The 19765-nt window shown below is 47.5% G+C and overlaps 8 protein-coding genes across 8 annotated transcripts; 5 read left to right on the top strand and 3 right to left on the bottom strand.

Moving 5' to 3' along the window:
• Nucleotides 1-467: 467 nt before the first annotated feature.
• Nucleotides 468-2451, top strand: F5891DRAFT_975873 (uncharacterized protein; the record flags this gene model as incomplete). Its single annotated transcript, XM_041376569.1, has 8 exons — nucleotides 468-595; nucleotides 681-897; nucleotides 967-1066; nucleotides 1131-1175; nucleotides 1272-1489; nucleotides 1540-1773; nucleotides 1897-2201; nucleotides 2262-2451. The coding sequence occupies 8 exons, from the start codon at nucleotides 468-470 to the stop codon at nucleotides 2449-2451; spliced, it is 1437 nt and encodes a 478-aa protein (XP_041231278.1).
• A 1276-nt stretch (nucleotides 2452-3727) lies between these two features.
• Nucleotides 3728-5835, bottom strand: F5891DRAFT_1006062 (sulfide-quinone oxidoreductase). The gene is made up of 10 exons (XM_041360411.1): nucleotides 5708-5835; nucleotides 5470-5636; nucleotides 5306-5421; nucleotides 5231-5238; nucleotides 4820-5178; nucleotides 4241-4773; nucleotides 4086-4189; nucleotides 4007-4028; nucleotides 3905-3937; nucleotides 3728-3846 (listed from the first exon to the last, which is right to left on the bottom strand). Exons 2-10 carry the CDS (start codon nucleotides 5582-5584, stop codon nucleotides 3793-3795), a joined length of 1344 nt encoding a protein of 447 aa, XP_041231279.1. The 5' UTR covers nucleotides 5585-5636; nucleotides 5708-5835; the 3' UTR covers nucleotides 3728-3792.
• A 101-nt stretch (nucleotides 5836-5936) lies between these two features.
• Nucleotides 5937-7554, top strand: F5891DRAFT_1138394 (uncharacterized protein). The gene is made up of 4 exons (XM_041364855.1): nucleotides 5937-6502; nucleotides 6556-6690; nucleotides 6745-7459; nucleotides 7506-7554. Exons 1-3 carry the CDS (start codon nucleotides 6082-6084, stop codon nucleotides 7251-7253), a joined length of 1065 nt encoding a protein of 354 aa, XP_041231280.1. The 5' UTR covers nucleotides 5937-6081; the 3' UTR covers nucleotides 7254-7459; nucleotides 7506-7554.
• A 1218-nt stretch (nucleotides 7555-8772) lies between these two features.
• On the top strand, nucleotides 8773-10043 carry F5891DRAFT_943269 (uncharacterized protein; the record flags this gene model as incomplete). The annotated part of the gene is made up of 7 exons (XM_041374470.1): nucleotides 8773-8857; nucleotides 8910-9139; nucleotides 9193-9253; nucleotides 9304-9388; nucleotides 9440-9509; nucleotides 9562-9698; nucleotides 9758-10043. 7 exons carry the CDS (start codon nucleotides 8773-8775, stop codon nucleotides 10041-10043), a joined length of 954 nt encoding a protein of 317 aa, XP_041231281.1.
• A 202-nt stretch (nucleotides 10044-10245) lies between these two features.
• F5891DRAFT_623242 (uncharacterized protein) lies at nucleotides 10246-11707 on the bottom strand. The gene is made up of 6 exons (XM_041372506.1): nucleotides 11271-11707; nucleotides 11118-11217; nucleotides 11039-11067; nucleotides 10835-10988; nucleotides 10549-10780; nucleotides 10246-10485 (listed from the first exon to the last, which is right to left on the bottom strand). The coding sequence occupies exons 1-6, from the start codon at nucleotides 11603-11605 to the stop codon at nucleotides 10337-10339; spliced, it is 999 nt and encodes a 332-aa protein (XP_041231282.1). The 5' UTR covers nucleotides 11606-11707; the 3' UTR covers nucleotides 10246-10336.
• Nucleotides 11708-11711: 4 nt separating this feature from the next.
• F5891DRAFT_1006074 (adaptin N terminal region-domain-containing protein) lies at nucleotides 11712-14478 on the top strand (the record flags this gene model as incomplete). The annotated part of the gene is made up of 10 exons (XM_041360412.1): nucleotides 11712-11867; nucleotides 11926-12031; nucleotides 12089-12151; nucleotides 12200-12276; nucleotides 12328-12692; nucleotides 12744-12958; nucleotides 13012-13225; nucleotides 13276-13633; nucleotides 13686-13991; nucleotides 14047-14478. The coding sequence occupies exons 1-10, from the start codon at nucleotides 11814-11816 to the stop codon at nucleotides 14473-14475; spliced, it is 2187 nt and encodes a 728-aa protein (XP_041231283.1). The 5' UTR covers nucleotides 11712-11813.
• F5891DRAFT_623260 (uncharacterized protein) lies at nucleotides 14329-15734 on the bottom strand. Its single transcript, XM_041372507.1, has 4 exons — nucleotides 15379-15734; nucleotides 15191-15328; nucleotides 14711-15136; nucleotides 14329-14657 (listed from the first exon to the last, which is right to left on the bottom strand). The coding sequence occupies exons 1-4, from the start codon at nucleotides 15637-15639 to the stop codon at nucleotides 14586-14588; spliced, it is 897 nt and encodes a 298-aa protein (XP_041231284.1). The 5' UTR covers nucleotides 15640-15734; the 3' UTR covers nucleotides 14329-14585.
• Nucleotides 15735-16604: 870 nt separating this feature from the next.
• On the top strand, nucleotides 16605-19699 carry F5891DRAFT_1274804 (uncharacterized protein). The gene is made up of 8 exons (XM_041370185.1): nucleotides 16605-16958; nucleotides 17014-17169; nucleotides 17224-17403; nucleotides 17455-17679; nucleotides 17736-18332; nucleotides 18379-18672; nucleotides 18731-19090; nucleotides 19146-19699. Exons 1-8 carry the CDS (start codon nucleotides 16799-16801, stop codon nucleotides 19541-19543), a joined length of 2370 nt encoding a protein of 789 aa, XP_041231285.1. The 5' UTR covers nucleotides 16605-16798; the 3' UTR covers nucleotides 19544-19699.
• The last annotated feature ends 66 nt before the right edge of the window (nucleotides 19700-19765 follow it).

Genomic DNA, 19765 nt, shown 5'->3' on the forward strand with positions numbered 1-19765 from the left:
CTACGCTATGATGAGTGCAAACCGGCACTGTTGTTTGATGCTGTGGAAAAAGGCGAAGATGCAGCCAGTAGCCCCTTTAAGTGTTTGAAGCTATATGTACTGACTCCTATAATTCATATCTAGAGTGTGACACCCTGCTCATACAACAATCCTAGGCTACAGGTTTTATGGAATGCTAACAGATGGGTCGTGGAACGACAAAAAAGATCACAGCATCTGTCAAGAATCCAGGGAGGAAGGTCGCTACTCCATCAACCTCCACTCTAGAAATGCAGCAGGAGGAAGCACAATAGTCCCTGCTGAAGGCAAAAGGAACACGGTCTCAATACAGTGGCCATCTGGATCATGGCCATCGGTTCCTGAGAGATGTGGTTGAGCAGAAGCGCAAGGCTCACACAGATAGCACAAGCACTTAGTCACTGGCCCCAGAATGTGACTCGGAAAAGGACATTGAGACTTACAGCCACATGTTTGATCCCATCCCGAACCAATACTCCGCACCTGCACTGAAATTGTTCCTCATTCAGAAGGGTCTGACAGAGGGGAGGGCGATAAGCACAATGTGGGGCATGTTCTCAGCATTCAAGGATCTGTGGTGGAATGTATGAGTGTTTCTTGTGTGCAGTACCTTGATTGACTCTCAGTCACTAACATCTTGATGTGCAATGTGCCACATACAGCAAGGGCGAGATATTCTGTGGGCCATATCACTGCAATGAGGTGACTGGAGTTGTGACAGGGAACCCTGCCTTATCAGCCGCAGTGCAAGATATGATGGAGATCCTCAAGAATAATGAGGGTGCTGAAGGCAGTACAAGAAACCATGCATCAGCAATGACAATCGAGGACATGCAAAAGCTCATGTCCTTGTCCTATGACCAATGTACTGACAAGCTTGTGAGCTGGATTTATCAGTGCCTTCGGACAGGGGGGGTGCTTGACATAGCAGACATGGTTCTGGCTTAGCGCCACCTGATGGTCCAAGCTTTCTCGATGACTGGATTTACTATCTGGACAAATCGCAAGGGCTGGCAGCAAAAAGGGGAGACTGATGGTGTACTCGAAGGTATCTCCAGGCACATTGCCTACCTGCATCTCAGATACACTGTGCTAACATAGTGTACTACTAGGTCACAAATACAAAGTCTATTCCCAGCCACATACCCCAGAGATCTGTATGTTCACCCATTTACGTGCCTGGGTCAAATTCCTGGAAGAGGTCCTGCTCCGATGCCCATTGCAATCTGACGAATTTGTATTCCCTTGTGTAGGCACCAATGGTGTCATCTACCCAACTGATGAGCTGTCATATGATGCCATGATGAAGATGCTCACATGGATCTGCACAGAGGCAGTGCTGGTATCTAGGTACACGAGTCACTGCTCCTGTCGAGGTGGTGCAAGGTACCGCTTTATGTTTGCACCGCTCGGTCAGCACTGGTCACTGGCAACAATAAGGTGGTGGGGGGCATGGGCAGAAGGAGAGTGTGTGAGTACATTGTATTCGGCATATTTTGCCTGGCCTCACCAGTATCATAGGTTGACACCCTGATTCGCTACCTCTTGGATGAGCTCACCCGCTATGAGAAGAACCATCATGATGCCTTGTGCCCAATTCCATGCAAGGCTGAAAGAAGCTTCAATGGGGACCACATATTTACTGCACCTGTCACTGCCACTGAAGCCTGGGAGCTGAAGATGTCCTTTGACCGTCAGCTAGATTCCCTATCCGGCAAAGTTGAGGCTGTGTTGGACAAGCTCATACTTGCCTCAGTATCGCCATCCTGCTGCTCCTCCCTGTCTCCATCACCCTCTCTGGAAGTTCCCTCGTCTCGGACACCCTCTCCTGCCAACAGCCTGAGCATCCCTCCCTTGTCTGCTACTCCAAGCTCCTAGTCAAATCAAGTCAAAGTTGCAAAACCTCCTCTGGCATCTTTGTTGCCTGCCATCCCACCAGCCCATGCTCACAATACTCATGGTTGTGCAGGCAAAGCTGCACCCATTCCAGGCATCGGCATTCCTCACCTACCATGTGGCCCAGATGCATGGCACATAGCTGTCAAGCAGTGGGAAGATCCAGCTGCCTCCATTGGCAGCAAGGCATTGAAGGACTGGCCAGAGGACTGGTACTCTGGCGCAATGTGTACCATTACCAGTGTGAAGCGCAACATGCGCAAAGTGATTGCACTTGAGTTCAACCAGTGAGTTTAAGTTTAGCTCTACTAGTAGACATCTTGCTGACAGGGAGTGCTGCTGGACAGGATGGGGAGCGATGAATTGGCATTCCTGGTAGCCTACCCTAAGGCAAGCCATGGTGCAAAGCCACTTTTCAACACGATCCAGCACAAATGCGAGGAGCACAGTGAGCTAATCGGTCAGAAGAGCAAGAACAGCCACCCAAAAGACCGTGTCGCATCAGCAACCACTCCAAGCTCAAGCACCCTCAGTTGATACCCTTTCTTTTTCTCTTATTGTTTTGTCTGTCTTTGTCAATGAAACTCCTTTCAGCTGTAGGCCACACTCGACTGCACTTGCATCTCACTGCGTGCATCCCTGGTTGGATGTGTCTATGTGATCCATTTTCCATTGCACCCTTGCATAATCATGTTCTACTCCTCTCCCAATCAAAATTTCATCACTCTCGCAATGCATCAAGTTTTCATGCATGCTTACCATCAAGCCTATGTACCCCCATCAACACATCACACTCTTGCTGGTCACTGGCACGACTTTCGACTTTCCCACACTTGAACTGGATCTGTATTTTTTCTTCCCATCCAATGAATGCTTGTATTTTTTTCACCGTTTTCACTCTGTAATACTGTATACATTCGACCTTAGGTTCATCACAGCGTCGCCAACACCCCAAACTGAACCTATTTCGTGTGACAGTCACAAGCATCTGGCAAGGACGAACCTAAAATTGTGACATCTGGTTCTCTCATATTTATTTGCAAGATATAACAAATTTTAAATAGTGCATGTTGTTGGCTGATAATCAATTGAGTAGCATAGATTCAATCAAATTCTGAGATTCCGAGTCCTCCAAGGGTGGTCTGACCACCTTGGCGAACCTATTCTAAGTTCATCACAGGTCACAGTGGTGAACGAACATGCGAACCTACCATTATGTCATGTCACACCACAACCTCCACGAACCTAAGGTCAAATGTATACAGTAACAGTCTTCGTACATTTGAACTTCGCACTACTAGTTTGAGGACATGAGAGTCGTCCGCAATTCGATTTGTTTGCCTTGTCGCCCCCATGTGACATCTCCAAGCAGCTGCACATTGTGACAGTAACAAACAACGAAAGGGAAATCCAGCGGAATCCGAACGTCATGTGACAGTAACATGGTGTAAAACACTCGACAAAAGTTTTCCTTAATTTTCCTTATTTTACACAATAAGTCAAAAAAGTAATGTTAAGGATGAAATAAGGGATTTGATGTTTTCCTGATGCTATGAAGATGGTATCTACAAAATATACAATTGAGAGCTTACCCTATACATCTGGGCAGATGAGTCACTTATCTGCAATGAAAAACTGAATGTGGCTCACTGGTATTCAAAGCAGCTGCTGAAGGGTTACTGGAGGTTCAACACACTGATGTTGAGCAAGGAACTGGAGTGGGAAGATAACCAGTACCTCCAGGCAATGCTCATGACACCACTGAAATTTTCGCAGAAGTTATAGCCAGTGACTACAAAGGGGTGACCCACGTCTACTCAATTCACTCATGAAACTGGGGTTATAATAATCATTTCCAATAATTCCTTAATGTCAACATCATACAAACTCGGGACGGAAGGGTCCTGAAGGGCCGAACCATTTTCCATCAACCTACGGCGCAACATAAGACATTCCGAGAGCCCCATGCAAACTGTTTCCGGAGACTCACCATGCGACTCCAGTAAACCCAAGGAAAAAGGTCCTAAGAATAGCACAAACAATAAGCCGCGTGCCTTATTTTAGGAGCTACAGCTCCAATTGTACTCCGTACCTTTTTGAAGTGGTAGAATAATCTGAGGGATTTGGCAGGTTCAATGCAATGATACAAGTAGGAATCACAAAGGACAAACCTTCTCCGTTTCGTCTGATCGCCCAGGTAATTGGCAAAACTCTCTTTGGGTACAAGTCCATACTTGAACTCCGCTAGCATCAATTCCCCATATCCCGTCAGAAGCTAATGTTAGAATTTGGTCAAGTGGATAATGTTGTAAGGAGGCGGACGGACCGGACAACTTGTATAGCCATCATATGTTGCACTGCTCACTTTGCCAGTGTCCATAACCGAAAATAAGTTTTCCGTCAAGACAGGAGCCTGAGATGTAATGGCGGCAACCGTTTTGCTCGTGGGTAGGGAAGAACAGTCACCCAAGGCAAATATGTTTCCAAACTCGGGCTTGACATGTCTGAGAGTTGCCTGATCGACTTCTACCCAACCCGCTGGATCAGCAATGGGCGATCCTTTGATGAAGTCTAGCGGTCCCATCGGCGGCGTGACATGCATTAGGGTGAAATCGCGATCCACGGTCGAACCGTCATCCTTCTTGAAAGTTGCTTTCCTGTTCGCCACATCAATAGAAACTAAGTTATGTTGGAATGCTGCTTCGATACCCCGCTCGATGCGCAAGGCGTTTAGGGCATCCGAATACTTCTTGACGCTAAACATGGATGGCATGCCAGTCATGAAGTCTATCTTAATGTTATTTCCTCGGCCAGACTTTTGGTATCTGTCCCAGGCCATCCACATGATTTTTTGCGGAGCTAGAAGACGATAAGCAGCCGCCATACATAGAGAAATTTGACTTACCTCCTGCACATTTAATGATACCTGCAGGTTGGGTAAATATGGCATTTCCGGACCTGAGAGCATCTACGTCGTGCCAAACTTTGTCACAGGTATCATAGGAATATATCGATGAGACTCCAGACGAAGGATCAGCGAGGGCCTGAGGCAACCCAGCGATGCCGTCCCAGTTTGTTTTCAAACCTGCTGCCACTACAAGTGAATCGTATGAAATTGTCCGACCAGACGTTGTCGTGACTGATGAGGATTCCGGATAGAATGACTTGACATTCTCTGCAATATGCGTGATATGCGGCGGGAACAGGGACGCGAGCGGTCGTCTGAAATCTGTTTTAGAGCCAAGACCAGCACCGGCCAAAGTCCTGGAGGATACGTCAGGATTCGTATACAGGAACGAGGGATAAAAACTGTCACCAGCCGGGCTTGAAAGGAAGAGCCATCAAAAAGTAGCTCACACGAGTAGGTTACAGTCTGATTCTGAGTGCTTACTTGATAGTAGTGATAGTCTGCTGCGTCAAGGACCACTACATCCCCTGCATTCAAAGGCTTTCCAGCAGCCTTGAAGCGGTTATATATCTGGTTGGCAACCGTCAACCCACCAGAACCTGAAAATGCATCAATGTTAATTCAAAGGACTCCAACGACTGATGCACCTGCTCCGACAACAAGCACTCGGAATTTTTCCTTGGTGCTCGTACTGGCATACCTAGCTAGAGCGACAGTTTGTCGAGCACGCGGGCCTATTACACGCCGACACGCTGGCAACATGTTTGACGTGATGATAGTGAAACAACAAGGCGCAAGAGATGAATACTCTGAACTGATAAAGAATTTTAATATAGATCTTGCGCCTGCCGTTGGTGCCTGGTGTACGGCGAAAAAAACAATTACATAATTGATATGCCTGAATTCTGAAAAGGTTGCCCAAGGTTGCTCGAGTTTTCCTCCCCGAGTACCTACATAGATTAGGGCCGTAATCGTTGGCGACAATAGCTCGGGGTGTTTCAATATTAATGAAGGAATTGATTTTGAAAGACTCGGAGAGTATAAACACCAAATTCAAATTCAAATTTGATGCCAGACATGCTTACTAATATTTAACATTATGTAAGTGCTTCTTGTCTTCGCACTCAACACAACGACACTCCTTATTCTTATTTGCCTCTCATCCAGCTGGACTGGACACTGTACATTAATATTCTTTTAATCTTTTTATTTTCTCCTTCCGTACATCGCAAGCTAGGTGACTCGCACGCTGGTCGTCCATGCAATCGAATCGTCCTTCTCTACAGGCTGGAAAGCTCGGCTTGCCAAGTTCCCCCGCATGCACTCGTCTCAGGAGAGATGCGCCTTTTGTGGAAGGTCACTCGCGAAACCAGAGCCAGCCCATTGTGTCCAATGCTACTCGCTCGTTGCGCTCTCATGGACCCTCAGTATCGGCTCCCGCCCAGGTATCCACTCGTCGTGCTGTAGGAGCCGCTCTTGGTTCTCGCTCCAACATGCGTGCAGGCGGCCGCGAGTCGAGCACCTCGGCTGGTTCCGAATCATCTGCTTCATCCTTCTCATTCCGGGACAGAATGAACAGTCAGTTGTCTTCGTCCACTAGCTTAGAAGATTATCTTGAACCGCCAACAAAATCTACTGGACCTGATAAATCACTCAAGACCGATACGGACCAACGTGAAGGTTTGTAATATATAGTTTTATATCTTATCGTTTTGTTTATATTGCGATCTCAGACCCCGAGCATGATAGATATTTTTCAATATTGGAAAATGGTGATAGCATATGGAATCGCGTTGCTGCGGCTGCAAGTGTCTTGACAGTTAATGTCAATAAAGCATGGTATTCAAGAATTGGCGCTTCAGAGGAAGGTGGGTGCACATCAATCATTACTTTTCCCTGTCTTCCTAATTTCTCTATTGTAGAAACGGCACCTGGGCGTGACTCGCATTTGATCCGCGTAATGAAAGCCTATCACCTTGCAAAGGCCCGTCATCCTTCAGATCTTCCAGACTGGCTCTTTGACGAGCGCGAACGGAAGCCATCTCTCGGTTCTCGGTTCACACAGTCGCAAAGAGGCGCATCATCTGATGCTCAACCTATGCGCCCTGTGACGCCCCGTTATGTCTACGATAACGCAGCTCTTCGTGCAATACCAACAACCCATTCACACACCACATCCCACGTCCTTACTTCCCCAGAAAAGACAGGCTCATCAAAGGCTGCGGATCGCCTGAAAGCATTCAGAGATGCAAAGCGAGCTGATTTGGGAGTGCGGCACGGTTCCTCCAAATCAGAGAGCTTGTCCTACTCTCTATCACGATTTCATACCAACGTGGATGCATATCATAATGACAATCACCGGGGCGCATTGCCTTCTCCTACCAGACGACCTCTACTGTCGGCGCAGCCGTCTCAACCAGGCGCATTCTGATTCAGTTGGCATGCCAGTCGTTCTCAATCTGGAAGCCAAACACGTATGGATAAACATTTTTCTATACTTCGTGTACCTTCGGTGTCATACATGTATGCACGGGTGTTGTAGCGAACCTACTCAGTTGACTCGATGATTGCTTACATTTTGTCGAATACACGAATTTATTGGAACACCTAGATCTTATCTTATCGATTTTGTTATTGGTAAGTTCGTTCCAAATCAAATACCTATAAAACTGACGAACGACAGCACTAGTGCGCTGTTCTTGTCATTGGAAATTCACAGGTTTGACAAAATCATGAGACCGCGATGAAAACTCCATAAGTCATGACCCACACCGTTTTGTTGCTCGTGCCGCAGCGTGCGGTTTCCAGAGAGACCAGCTGACACCAAGACAACTCGTTTTCAGGTGACGGAAACAAGATCTGCTGAACAATGTTTAATTACTTTCATTGCACTCAGGACATCAGAATAAGTTTCACCAGCTAGACGTTCAAGAAAGCAGCTTATGGTGCATACAAACTGTGCTGTGGATCGGCCAGAAAACTCATCGTCTATGTTTGCACGTCAGATCCGCCAAGTGACTCCAGTTGCAGGGCGGAAATAACCAGTTCCACCCCGTTGACAACGGACGATCTTCGATCGAAAATTGCCCACTCCGACTTCGAGTTGCTATGGTGAGTCCTGACACAAGGGCACGACAGTCCTACTTAAACCTTGGCCCCTGAGTGTCAGGTCCTCTCTTTACCTTTTCGACCTCTTCATCGACCCTCTTTCTCCTTTCTGTTGTCTTAGTCGAGTTGACTTTCGGCTCGCACACTTCGAGGTTCGTCCGTGACTTTTTTCGTAGCTTGAGCTAACCCTTACTTATGGTGCAGATCACTCTTTGATAGAGCAGGACTTCACTACTCCTAGAAGGAGCACTGCGTGCGCTCAGGTCGCCAGTAGTCTTTGAACAAGTATTTTTTCTGATTCGAAAATGGTTTTTATTGCACCTTTCCTGAGCGCCGCAGCGATATGCACCACCCTGGTGATGGCTGCTCCTCAACTTGATAACCTCCCTCGGCATGAATCACCTGCGTATGTGTTTTTCCCCTCTGCTTGAGATTTTTCTCACTCAAATGACAGTCCTGCCTCAATGGCCATACCCGCCATGGGCGCCATGGTCACCCCTCGCTCCGAAGGAGGTTCGTATGGTGATTCGTCGGGAGGCTCATATTCATCAGGAAGCTCGTATGGCGATTCATCGGGAGGCTCGCAAGGTGGTGTGTCACAGCAAAACGGGAATTACGGCGGTGGTGATGGCTGGGGCAATCAGGGTTACATGAACACGAGCACGACGATGGCCGCAACGTCTACCATGGAAGGTTATGGTGGTATGGGTGGCATGCAAACGTCCGTGACAATGTCCACAAGTTATACCGATAGTGGCTACAGCAGTACGGCCAGCATGAGCGAGTCCAGTACCACGTGCAGCTCAGCGACGACTTCGACTCCCGACGCCACGTCGACTGCCATGAACACCTACTCCACACCCGCATACGGCTCAGGCAGTTATGGAGGTGGCAGCGGTGGTTCAGGTTATCAAAGTTGCATGCAGAGTAAGTTTGCGCGAACTTTTGCCAGCGACAACATGCTAATACCTCTATTTAGTGTGTGCTGCATCTTACGGCGCTCCTACGATGGCATCCTCTACATGGTCCGCTCCCCCCACCACGACTACCGCAGCGGGTAGTCCTGGTTGCACGCACACCGTTATTGTTGCTCCTACCCAGGGCGTTTTGCGTTATGTGCCTTTTGCCGTCAATGCATCTGTTGGTGACACGATCGCATTTGTCTGGAATGCCAACACACACACTGTTACGAAATCATCCGAACTGGCGGTAAGTCTCTTCATGAATATCGATTTTGAATGAATATCTTAGATGCTTTTTAGATTTGTAATAAAACTTCGGACATGCCATTTTCTTCTGGGGTGCAGAATAAGAGCTTCGTTTGTACGTGTCTGGAGCCAGAAATTTGATGGAAAAACTGACCAGCGTCTTAGTCACCCAAACGGTCAACGACACCAATACAACATTCTTCTACTGTGGGGTTCCCGGACACTGTCAGAAAGGAATGTTCGGTATCTTGTATGGTTCTTTCTTATTTGACGTGACTTGTTATCTGACTCGTGGTCTCAGAAACCCTCCCAATGCTCTAATGGGTAGCACCTCATCAATCTCCAGTGTGATGCCTGTCATGGCTTCAAACGTGAGTATTGACTATTATTATTATTTGATTCCCTAATCCCATTCGCTACCAGAGCTCGAACATGACTGCGATGGTTCAATACACCCAGATGGCGACGGCGAACAATACCATGGCTGGCAATTGGGGTGGAAACATCGACATGAGTGGCATGCCTCCATCGTCATACCAATACGCGCTCGAAAATGTGATGTAAGTTTCTGATTTTTCTCTCGTGCCGCCTCGCATGACCCTTACGCATCTTCCACAAGGTATACGCGAACCTTTTTGGCCGCCAACCCCGAAGTTTTGTCAGAAGGCGGCGTTGTCGACCTGTCTAGCGCGGGAACTACACCGCTCATAGTTCCAAATGACATTACCGCTGCCGCCGCCAATTCCTCTACATCTCCTGGATCCCCCACTTCCGGATCACCAACTGCAGGGGCTACTGGCAGCAGCAGCCCCTCAGCAGCCTCGACAGGTGGTGCTAAGAGCCTCGGTTCATCAAGCATTCTCGTCAGCGTTGTTGTTGTCGCCTCCCTTGCGTTCGCCCTATGAACGTCTCATAGTGATTGGACTTGAAGTTAGCCATCTTTCTATTTTCTTTTACTTGTTCTTATGTGGCAGATTGTTCGTCCTCTTACGTTGCGCTCCGCGCGAACTAGAGTGATGCTGTTCACTATGAGCTTTTTCCACCAGCCAGGCGCTGCGTTTTGTTTCGAATCATACTTAAATCTGCTATCTTTGCATTAGCTTGCGTAGAGACACAGAAGTGAAGTAGTTGTAGAGAAGCTAGAATCCAAATGGAATCGAACAATATCGTTTGAATACCATGAGAAATCGAAGTCTAGCTAAAAGCCGAATATATCGTCGATCTCGTCTCGTTTCTCCCTGACCTTCTTCGATCGTCCTTGGTCGGCAGGAGTAGATAATGTCTTTCGTTTTATCGCAATCTTGTCTTTTCGAGAGGATGATGTGGCAATGGCGACTTTTTCTACAACTAACAGTCCCGACTGATTAGATGCAATGTTGCAGACACGTTGTGAGGGAGATGGTAACATACCGACTGCAGCTTGCAAGTTTATGCTCCCAGCTTTTTCCATAACGGACCTAGCATCGACTGGTGTGGATGATAGTCGGTCAAGTGTCTCCTCTCTAGAAACAGCGGAACCAAAATTTTCCGGGGGAACATCTGGATTAACGGTATGAGCTTGCTGGTCATTCTGACGGGACAAGAGATATTCCGATGTCTTGGAAGTGCTTGATTCAGCTACGAAACTCGGCTTGTGGGTCGGCTAGGAAATCACAGTGAGAATCAAATAGCAATTGGTAGAAATAGACCGATTTACATCGATAACACTCAGTACGCGATCACAAGCAGTCTCGCAGTCTCGGACACAATCACCCATTTCAACCGACAAAGTTGCCATCCTTGAAGCAAGTCCGGCAAATAGTATGATTAGGTGAATGAATGCACCAGACTGCATTGCAAGGGAAAAATGGCTTTACCAAGCATTGAAAAATTAGATATTCACAGATTGCCAGGGACTTACTAATAAGCTTCTTGAAGTCGCTCAGACGTCTGTGAATAACCATCATTAGGGCTACGTACAGTAGCACCTGCTCACTCACTTTAAGTATCAAGCAAGAATAGGCCTTAAACCTTTCAGTCATGAAAGATACATACGACCGACTTGGGACGTGATTCCAAGACCCTCTCATCAATTTTTCGCTGCAAGTGCTCGATCACTTTATCTCATTCGCAAGCTGAATAAAATATCACACCTCTGAACAACAGTCGCACCATAGAACGATGCTCTAAGAAGATGCACATCCTCGACCATATTTACTTCTAGCAGCCGCCAACCATAACGTCTGATCTCCGAGATACGTTTGAAGAACAAGGCCGCTCGATGCTGATTTTTACTTCTATAGTAAAGCCTTTCAAGCACCTTCATTTCATCTTGGTAGCTGGCGAGAGCGGGTTGCAACCGACGTGAACATGCTTTCAGATCTTTGAGAATGCCGTCAACAGTAGAATGCGATGAATTCTCGAGGGAGGCCCTTTCTGAGAAAGAGGTGGTTGTTGGAGCACAACTGCGCGCGCGTCGTGTATTCATTTCGAGCCTAGGATAGCTTGGCAGAATTTTCTGAAGTCAGGTCCATCTGCAGTCGCCGGAGGCAAAATGTGAGTGACAGTATTACGTACTATACGTAGCGTTGACCAACTTGGTAGTAAATAACTACCACTTCGGGTTCTTTATTCTTTAATCCATTGAGTAGCAATTACAACCAAATTACAACAGCTGCTCAGAGGACCAATTTGCGATGTCCACGCAGCAGGGTCAAGATGCCAAATTCTTCCAGCGCGGGAAGATCGAGGTACGGCACTCTCAGACGGGTCGCCGACTGGAACTCAGTGACGAACTTAATCATGTAGGAGTTTCGCGCTGAGCTGCAAGCAGCGGAGGCAAAGGATAAAAAGTTCCAGAAACGAAAGACCGTTCTGAAGAAGATTGTGGCAAACATCACGATGGGCAATGACAGTGAGTAATCAAGAATCACGGTATCACTCGCTCATATAAATGCGGCATGTACCCCAGTGTCACCTCTATTTCACGATGTAATTCAATGCATAGGAACCCCGTTGTTAGAGATTAAGAAGAGTGAGTGGACGTATCCGTATGGTTAATATCATACTGATGCCACTACAGTGGTATACCTTTTCCTTGTCAGCTATGGGCGCTCGAAACCAGATCAGATACACCTAGTAATTCCTAGTTTCCTACAGGTATTGAGTTCACATCTATCGCGTTGGTCTCGTTGTTCTAATGTGCTATAGGACTGTAACGATCGTAACCCTCTCATACGAGCACTCGCAATCCGAACAATGTCCTATATTCCCATACCTGTGGTCACAGAAGCACTCACTGATCAACTACGACATTGTCTCAAAGATCGTGACCCATATGTTCGCAAGACTGCTGCGATATGTGTAGCGAAGGTCTATACTGCTGACCCTCGCAAAGCCGAACGTAAAGGCTTCGTCGAACTTTTAAGAGACATGTTAATTGATGAGAATGCAACTGTGGTTTCAAATGCTGTGGCGGCATTGTCGGAAATTGGAGATCGTCAAGACGGCGTCATATTCAAGCTCAACTTGACCATTGCAAACAAACTCCTCAGCGCATTAGGCGAGAGCTCTGAGTGCGTGTCTAGCCACTACTACTCTACCGAGACTGATGATTTACTTTCAAGATGGGGTCAAATCTATATCCTTGATTCTTTGTTGCGTTATGTTCCAGAACAGCACGCAGACGCCGAAATGATGGCTGAACGTGTAATAGTTCAATTGCAGCATGCCAATTCTGCCGTGGTGCTGACGACCATCAAAGTTCTGCTGTATTTGATGAATTACATGGGTGATCGCCGATTGATAGACTATATCTGCAGAAAGATGGGCCCTCCACTTGGTGAGTGCGATTCTGAGTTTCCTGGACTGCAGGAATTGACAGAGCACTTGAAGTTACATTGCTTTCTTCTGGTCCTGAGGTCCAATACGTTGCCCTTCGAAATATCTTGTTGATCATTCAGCGCCGACCTACCGTTCTCAAGAACGATGTCAAGGCCTTCTTCTGCAAATACAACGATCCAATATATGTCAAGCTTGCCAAGCTTGAGATAATGTACCGCCTCGCTCGGGAAGAAAATGCCCGAGAAGTTCTAGCTGAGCTGGAAGAGTGTGTTAACATGTTACCTTGCGTCAACGTGCACTAAGCAGCTGCGTCAGATATGCTTCAGAGGTGGACGTTGATTTCGTCCGGAAGGCCGTCCGGTCGATAGGTCGTCTCGCCATCAAAGTAGAACCTGCTGCAGACAAGTGCATAGAATCATTACTCAAGCTCATCGAGACAAAAGTGACTTATGTCGTCCAAGAGGCAGTAATCGTCACCAAGGATATTTTCCGAAGGTACCCTGGGAAATACGAGGGCATCATTCCAAAAATTTGTGAGAACCTTGACGCACTAGATGAACCCGAGGCAAAAGCTGCCATGGTATGGATATTGGGGCAATTCGCAGACAAAATAGACAACGCCGAAGAACTCTTGGATGACCTCGTGTACAGCTTCCTGGATGAACCGGCTGAGGTGCGTCTGGCTTCCTGTTTCACTCCCAAACTTCCTGAGATACCTCTGCCAGGTCCAACTCGCACATCTCACAGCCGTTGTAAAGCTTTTCATTTACAAGTCGCAATCTGAGGTTACGAAGGCGCTTGTTCACAAAGTATTAAAATGGGCAACGGAAGATATTGATAACCCTGACTTGCGAGATCGTGGTTTCATGTATTGGCGTATGCTCGCGATGAATCCGGCAGTGGCTGCAGAGATTGTGCTTGCAGAAAAGCCTGCGATCACTACTGATTCAGATCGCATGGATCGTGGGGCTCTTGACCAACTCTTACTGCATACCGGCACACTGGGAAGCATATATCACAAGAATCCAGAGGTGACAGCGTCTGACATTTTTATTCATCACTTCCGACTCATGTGTGCGATCACAGACATTCATTCGAAACGCTGCGGGTAGAGCACTGATTGACAGCCCTGCGTTGAACGCAAACTCTAGGGCAGTGCTAGTTTCCCTAGCACGACCACAACTTCCACCGATGGCCATTAGCGTGTCAGGTCCTGGTCCTGTCGAACCTACGCGACCATCACAACCTAGTGAAGCAACAAACAGTGTACCTCTACCGACTATTATGGAATCTTCACGGAGTGATGAACGAGATTTACTAGATGTTGAAGGTGATGATGGCGCGGGTGGCGACAGCGGAGAGGGGTACCCAGAAGGTGATGATGATGGCCCAGTCACCAAAGCCGCAGATCCATATGCTTCTTTGGGTGGTGCATTTGGTGGTTATGTGACGGATGTGCCACAACCTGTGGCAGGCGGGAGTCGTGGTGGTGATCTGGACGACTTACTACTCTAACAGCTTTGGATTTTGTTTAATCGTTTATGAATCTGTATTGACACATGGATAAGGATCGATCGAGTACTCAGTACCCCTTCGAAACATGAATGGAGTATCGCGTATGTGAATCAAGAGAACGCGGACTGAATCCTGCCAGCCACTTGTAAAATGGTAGTCTTGGGCCGTAAAGAGTTATAGTGCTGAGGAAAGGATGATCAGTATGTCACATCTCTGATGAAGTATGGAAGCATACCTCCCCTAGCCCATACATTCTTCTATGGAAGCTGATACGAACTACCTTAGAAAACGACCGAGGTGACGGACCCGGGTTGTGTTCAACGATCCGGGGGACACCGCCCTGCACGACATGTATGGGAACATTATATACTCGACTGAGTGCCAGAATCTCTGGTTCTCCACCCCAAGTACCGGTGTCTTTGATCGACATGCAGTACTGCTCAAATTGCTGTGGTGTCATGAGGCCTGCGCTTGTTGCTCCAACACCATCTTCGCCAAATGCGGATGGCAGGAAAGGTAGGAAGTCATCTGGGTGACTGTACATAAAGTTCGATGCAGCAGCGCGGACGGTGACGTAGTGAGCTTGATTAGGAGGAAGTATATTAAGGAGGGCTAGCTGGTCCGCTACGGCAGAGAAAAGACAATGACCATCTGGTGGTATCTGTTGACGAGCTTTTGGTGGGGTTCATTGATACTGACGAACGTCTTGCCTCACCTCGTGTGTCTGTACCCCAAGCTTGTCGCATGTCTCCTTTATTGATGCTTCTTCTTCCTTTGCCTCTCTTTCTAGTCTTGCGTCTGCCACCGGATCAATTGGTGCGTGATTCTGAGCTAAGGCTGCTACCTTTCTCGCCTGCTGAATGTTAATGTGTGATTAACGAAGGGTCCGGAACAGATATTCACCTGTCGTGCTTCATGTCGGCTCTTACTATCCTGCTTCTTCTTGGACGATCGAGCATTGTCTTGAACTGTATTCTCTTCATGTTCTTGAATCTCCAATAACACGGTAGCTGATTCTTGCTGTACAGTCTGGTTCCGGGAGTCGAGTTCCGCAAGCAGGTCATCTACGAGTTGATCATTGTCCTCGGTTTGGGCCTGATCTGGCGTGCTGCTACGTGATGAAGAGACGAACTTCTTGATTTTGTTCTTTCTTGAACCTGCCATAGTTTCTTGCGGTACTGCCAGTAGAAGAGTGAGCTTGCTGGTCACCGAAATCGATTACTCCAAGCAAGACCAAAGCGGGATTTGTGATCTAATCTTATCTACTGTTGACACTACAGACAGAAACTGCAAAAAATTACTGTATCAGATTTTGAATACCCTCCTAGGCCTACAGTGTAACTGTACAGTAAATAGTTGCCACTCGCCTTCCTAACATATCTTCTCATATCCTGAGTGCACGGGAATTGTGATTAAACTCAAAGGTAAACGTGTATGAGGCGTGCAACAAGTATGGAAAAGAAAAGGGTCACCGAATGCGTACGAGAGTCAAGTCTTCCCACGCTCGCCTTCTCTCACTTCATCTCCCGTCCGAGTTGTCCAGTGAGTCGTCAAATCGACACGTTCATCGTTTCGAGTGCCCACAGTTACACCCGCCTTTCGCTTCTTGTTGACGCTGCAATGCAAGACCACTGGACGTGCAGTGCTAGCACGTAGGACATATCGGGCAGAGCCGGCGAGGCTGGGAATCAGAATCGCGATCATGATATACCCTCGATGCGTCGACTATATCGATGATGTCGAGGATAGGATAGCTGTTCACGCACGATGATCAACCGTGGGTCTCTTCATCAGGTTTGAAAAAAGAAGTCAAGGCAACTATTTGAAAGAAGGTCGGGCAACTTACCGTTGGGCTTATTATACCGGCGTGAGGCAAGAGAAGCGAACCTGCTTTCTACAACTATACTTAGGTCCACAAAGAATCTACGCTCACATTAACGTTGGTGGAGTCGTCCGATTAGAGAATAAACACACGTTGCTATATCAATGAAGCGTATCATGAGATGAGGCCCAGGCTAGGCTCAAAAAATAAGCATAGCCATTACAGTTGACGTTGAATCAGAATTCGATAGATCAACAGATACGCTGTACTGTGAATGCTGTGATCATCTCAATATTAAAGTGCTGTATGACTTGCAGGTGCACTGCCACAATTGATCCAACTTATGGCGAGTTGTCCTTACTAACCGATTTCCCTCGGTTCACTCTATCTGATCAGCTTTCTATCCAAGCAGGCGATTTTTGCTGCAGCCAGAAACTTTAAAGCCCTTCATTTGTATTAAGCACGCGACATACCACACCACCTCTGCCATCCTTCAGACATATGGACACTCCTCCGATGTCCCTGACTTGCGCTCAGTGCGCTCGAAAGTTGGGTGATCTCGTGGCACAACTCCCTGTCAATGACATCGAAGAAACATGGAAAGAAGTAGAGTTGACCGCACAACAATTAGCAAATGGCCTTCGTGTTCGAGATGGTCCTGGTGAGAGTGACATGTTTACATCGCAGCTCAGGGGAAATTTATGCGTTACCGACAGATGATAATCACACGATGTTGGGAAAAACTTTGTTACCTCAGAATCTCACTACTTTACTCAGCAGCGCGTTGAACGGTACGCTTATCCCGGATGCTAGTCGTACAGCACCTGTCTTCGAGATTCTTCGTGTTGGCGCGAACCTTTGCGTGGAGCATGGTGATTTTCGTTTCTCAACTGCTTCTCGTAATAGTGTACTAAAAACGTGTTTAGACCAGAACCGGGGGCACCTCCTCGAGGCAGGTTTCCCCCAGGCCGTTGTATCTTTGCTCGAAGGCTACACAGACACTATTCCTGAGGAACCTCAGGTGGATCCGTTTCCTATGTCTATTGCACATCTACAGGTTGTGAAGACTGCTGTCGGAGTCTTGTTGAATGCTACATTGACATATGGCATGTTGCACTCTTAAATTAATCACGGACAAATATTGACCTGTTCTCTAGAACCAGTGAGAAATCGTCTCATATCGCTGGAGGTTGCGAAGACGATTTTCCGGCTATCTACAGCCCTCTATCCTCCTGCTGCATGGATGAGAACTATCTCTAACCTTCATCTTCCTGACACATCTCCAACTGACATCACCTTTGACCGTATCGCCGAATCTTGGACCATAAGAGCCGGACTATCGAGTTGGGCAGGAAGGTTGATATCAGAACTTCAAGATGATGGTACAGTTGTTTCCTGATGTCATGTTTTGGTCATTCTCAGGATTATTTTGCTCTAGTACACCCTCTGTTCTCCCAAGAAGTGTTGCCATATCTCGTCCAATCACTTATCGCCTTCACCCCACCACTCCTGGCTGCGCCCCCTCCCCCTCACTTCGCTCAACCTTCTCAACTACGGACGACTCTCATCAATACAGATTTTGACCTTCTCTCAGAGTCATGCTCTCACCTCGAGTCATCAGCGCTTGACGTGGCGGACATGCGTCTTTCGCTGGCACGCGGCTTTACATTTCCCTCGGAGCATCATGACGTTCCCTGTTTTTCCGCGATGCTCGATTTTGTTGAGAAGGGAAAATATCCTCCATTGTGGTATGTCCAGTCCGAGAATGGTCTAGAGGGTGGGGACATCAGTAAGAAAGAGAAGGCTTTCGATGATTGCAAGGCTGCGGTAATCAAGGCTGTTGTAGAAGTCTCTGGAGACGATAGGAATCTCGATTTACTGTGGGACGACTCAGACGATGCGCAGCCAGGAGGAGAGTTTGTGTCACGAATGGTCGACTGGATCAGAGCTTTTGTCAGTGGCGAGACTTCTGGCAATGGGAGAGATGACCTTGTAATTTGTGCCACTTTATCTCTGGGTAACATAACACGTGGAGGTAAGTAACAGATAGTAATGTGGGTGACTAGCTGACATTGGTTTAGAATCTCACTCAACAATTCTACTCTCTCAGCCACACGACATCGCCCGACTCCTCTCGTCGGACGCTCTGCTCGCTCCGTCTACTGACATCAAACTGAAGCATGGTGTCATTGGCCTATTAAAGCACTTGGCACAGTCCTCATCTCAGATGCCATTCAATCGTGCAGCTCTCAGCGCCGCTGGTGTCATCCAGCTCATAATCAGGAGCGGCGTTTGGGATGACAGGAGCGATTTCATGCTTGAAATAGTCCAGGTGAATGCCATCGGTGCTATAAAGCATTTGTGCAACAACAGTGGTAAGCATTCATTTTTGACTTGCTTCTACGGCGATTCGAAACGATTGCCTCCTTGTAGTGGATAATTCTTGCAACTTTATACTGGAACCAGTGGACAGTCAAGACCCTCCTTCGACAGGTCTGTCCCAGTTGCTTGCCCTTGTCAAGCGCTCCGACACAGTCGCGATCAAGAGCGAAGGTACACGGATCATCGTGAATCTGATCAGATCGCTCTGGACGAACGAACGTAGAGATGAACTAATCAGCGAGGAGGAGCTACGAGTCAGACAACAGAAGCGAATGAAAGCCATGGATGCCTTGCTCACTCCAGCGTGCGCAGAAGCGCTGGCTGCCCTTATCGGAAGAAGCGCCAAGCATCTCATCCTTATTAATGAGGGCGTAGTAGCATCAAGTCTATTGAGCATGCACCGCGACGGAGGTGAGCGAGGCGAATTCCTAATGTTGACTAAAAACTGACTAATGTTGTTACATAGGTGCATTAGTTCTGAACGCTTTGACCACTCCACTGCCAGTAGAAGTGACGCCATCCTCGACGGGGTCCGCCCCAGTATCCACAACTGCCTCTACCAGCAGTGAAACGATGGACTCCCCGATCATCTTTTCTCCAACGGGCGCATCCAGTAAGATACCATCTGTTCGACATGCCCTTGATCAGCTCGTTGTCTCTTTAAAGAGCGAGTCCACTCCTGCCGAGGTTCGAACAAACATATGTGCGTTCTTTGGCCAGATCAGTAAACGTGGAACCGGAGACGGATTCCAAAGGCTGAAAGATGCCACAAGACCGATTCTCGAAGAGTTGGTGAGCGTTCACGGACAGAGTATGCTTGGGAGTGCCGCGAGGAAGGTGTTGGACGTGTGGATATCGGAGTGAACCGTGCATGGAATATGAATGGAATGACAGATGTTGTCAATGTATTTTTGTGTGTTTTCTAGACAGTATGAGACATATATGAGTTGCGTTGTCTGAAAAATATTTGCACGGTCGTTGGACAAGTATTGTAGACTAGCAGATTCAGATGCAGAGCCCTTGAACAACCTTAGTACAAGCTGATAGAGATGAAATCGTCACTATCAGGAAAGTCAGGGTGAGGGA

Source organism: Suillus fuscotomentosus (assembly GCF_016647785.1).
Source record: "Suillus fuscotomentosus strain FC203 chromosome Unknown F5891scaffold_6, whole genome shotgun sequence".
In the NCBI taxonomy this organism is placed as follows: domain Eukaryota; kingdom Fungi; phylum Basidiomycota; class Agaricomycetes; order Boletales; family Suillaceae; genus Suillus; species Suillus fuscotomentosus.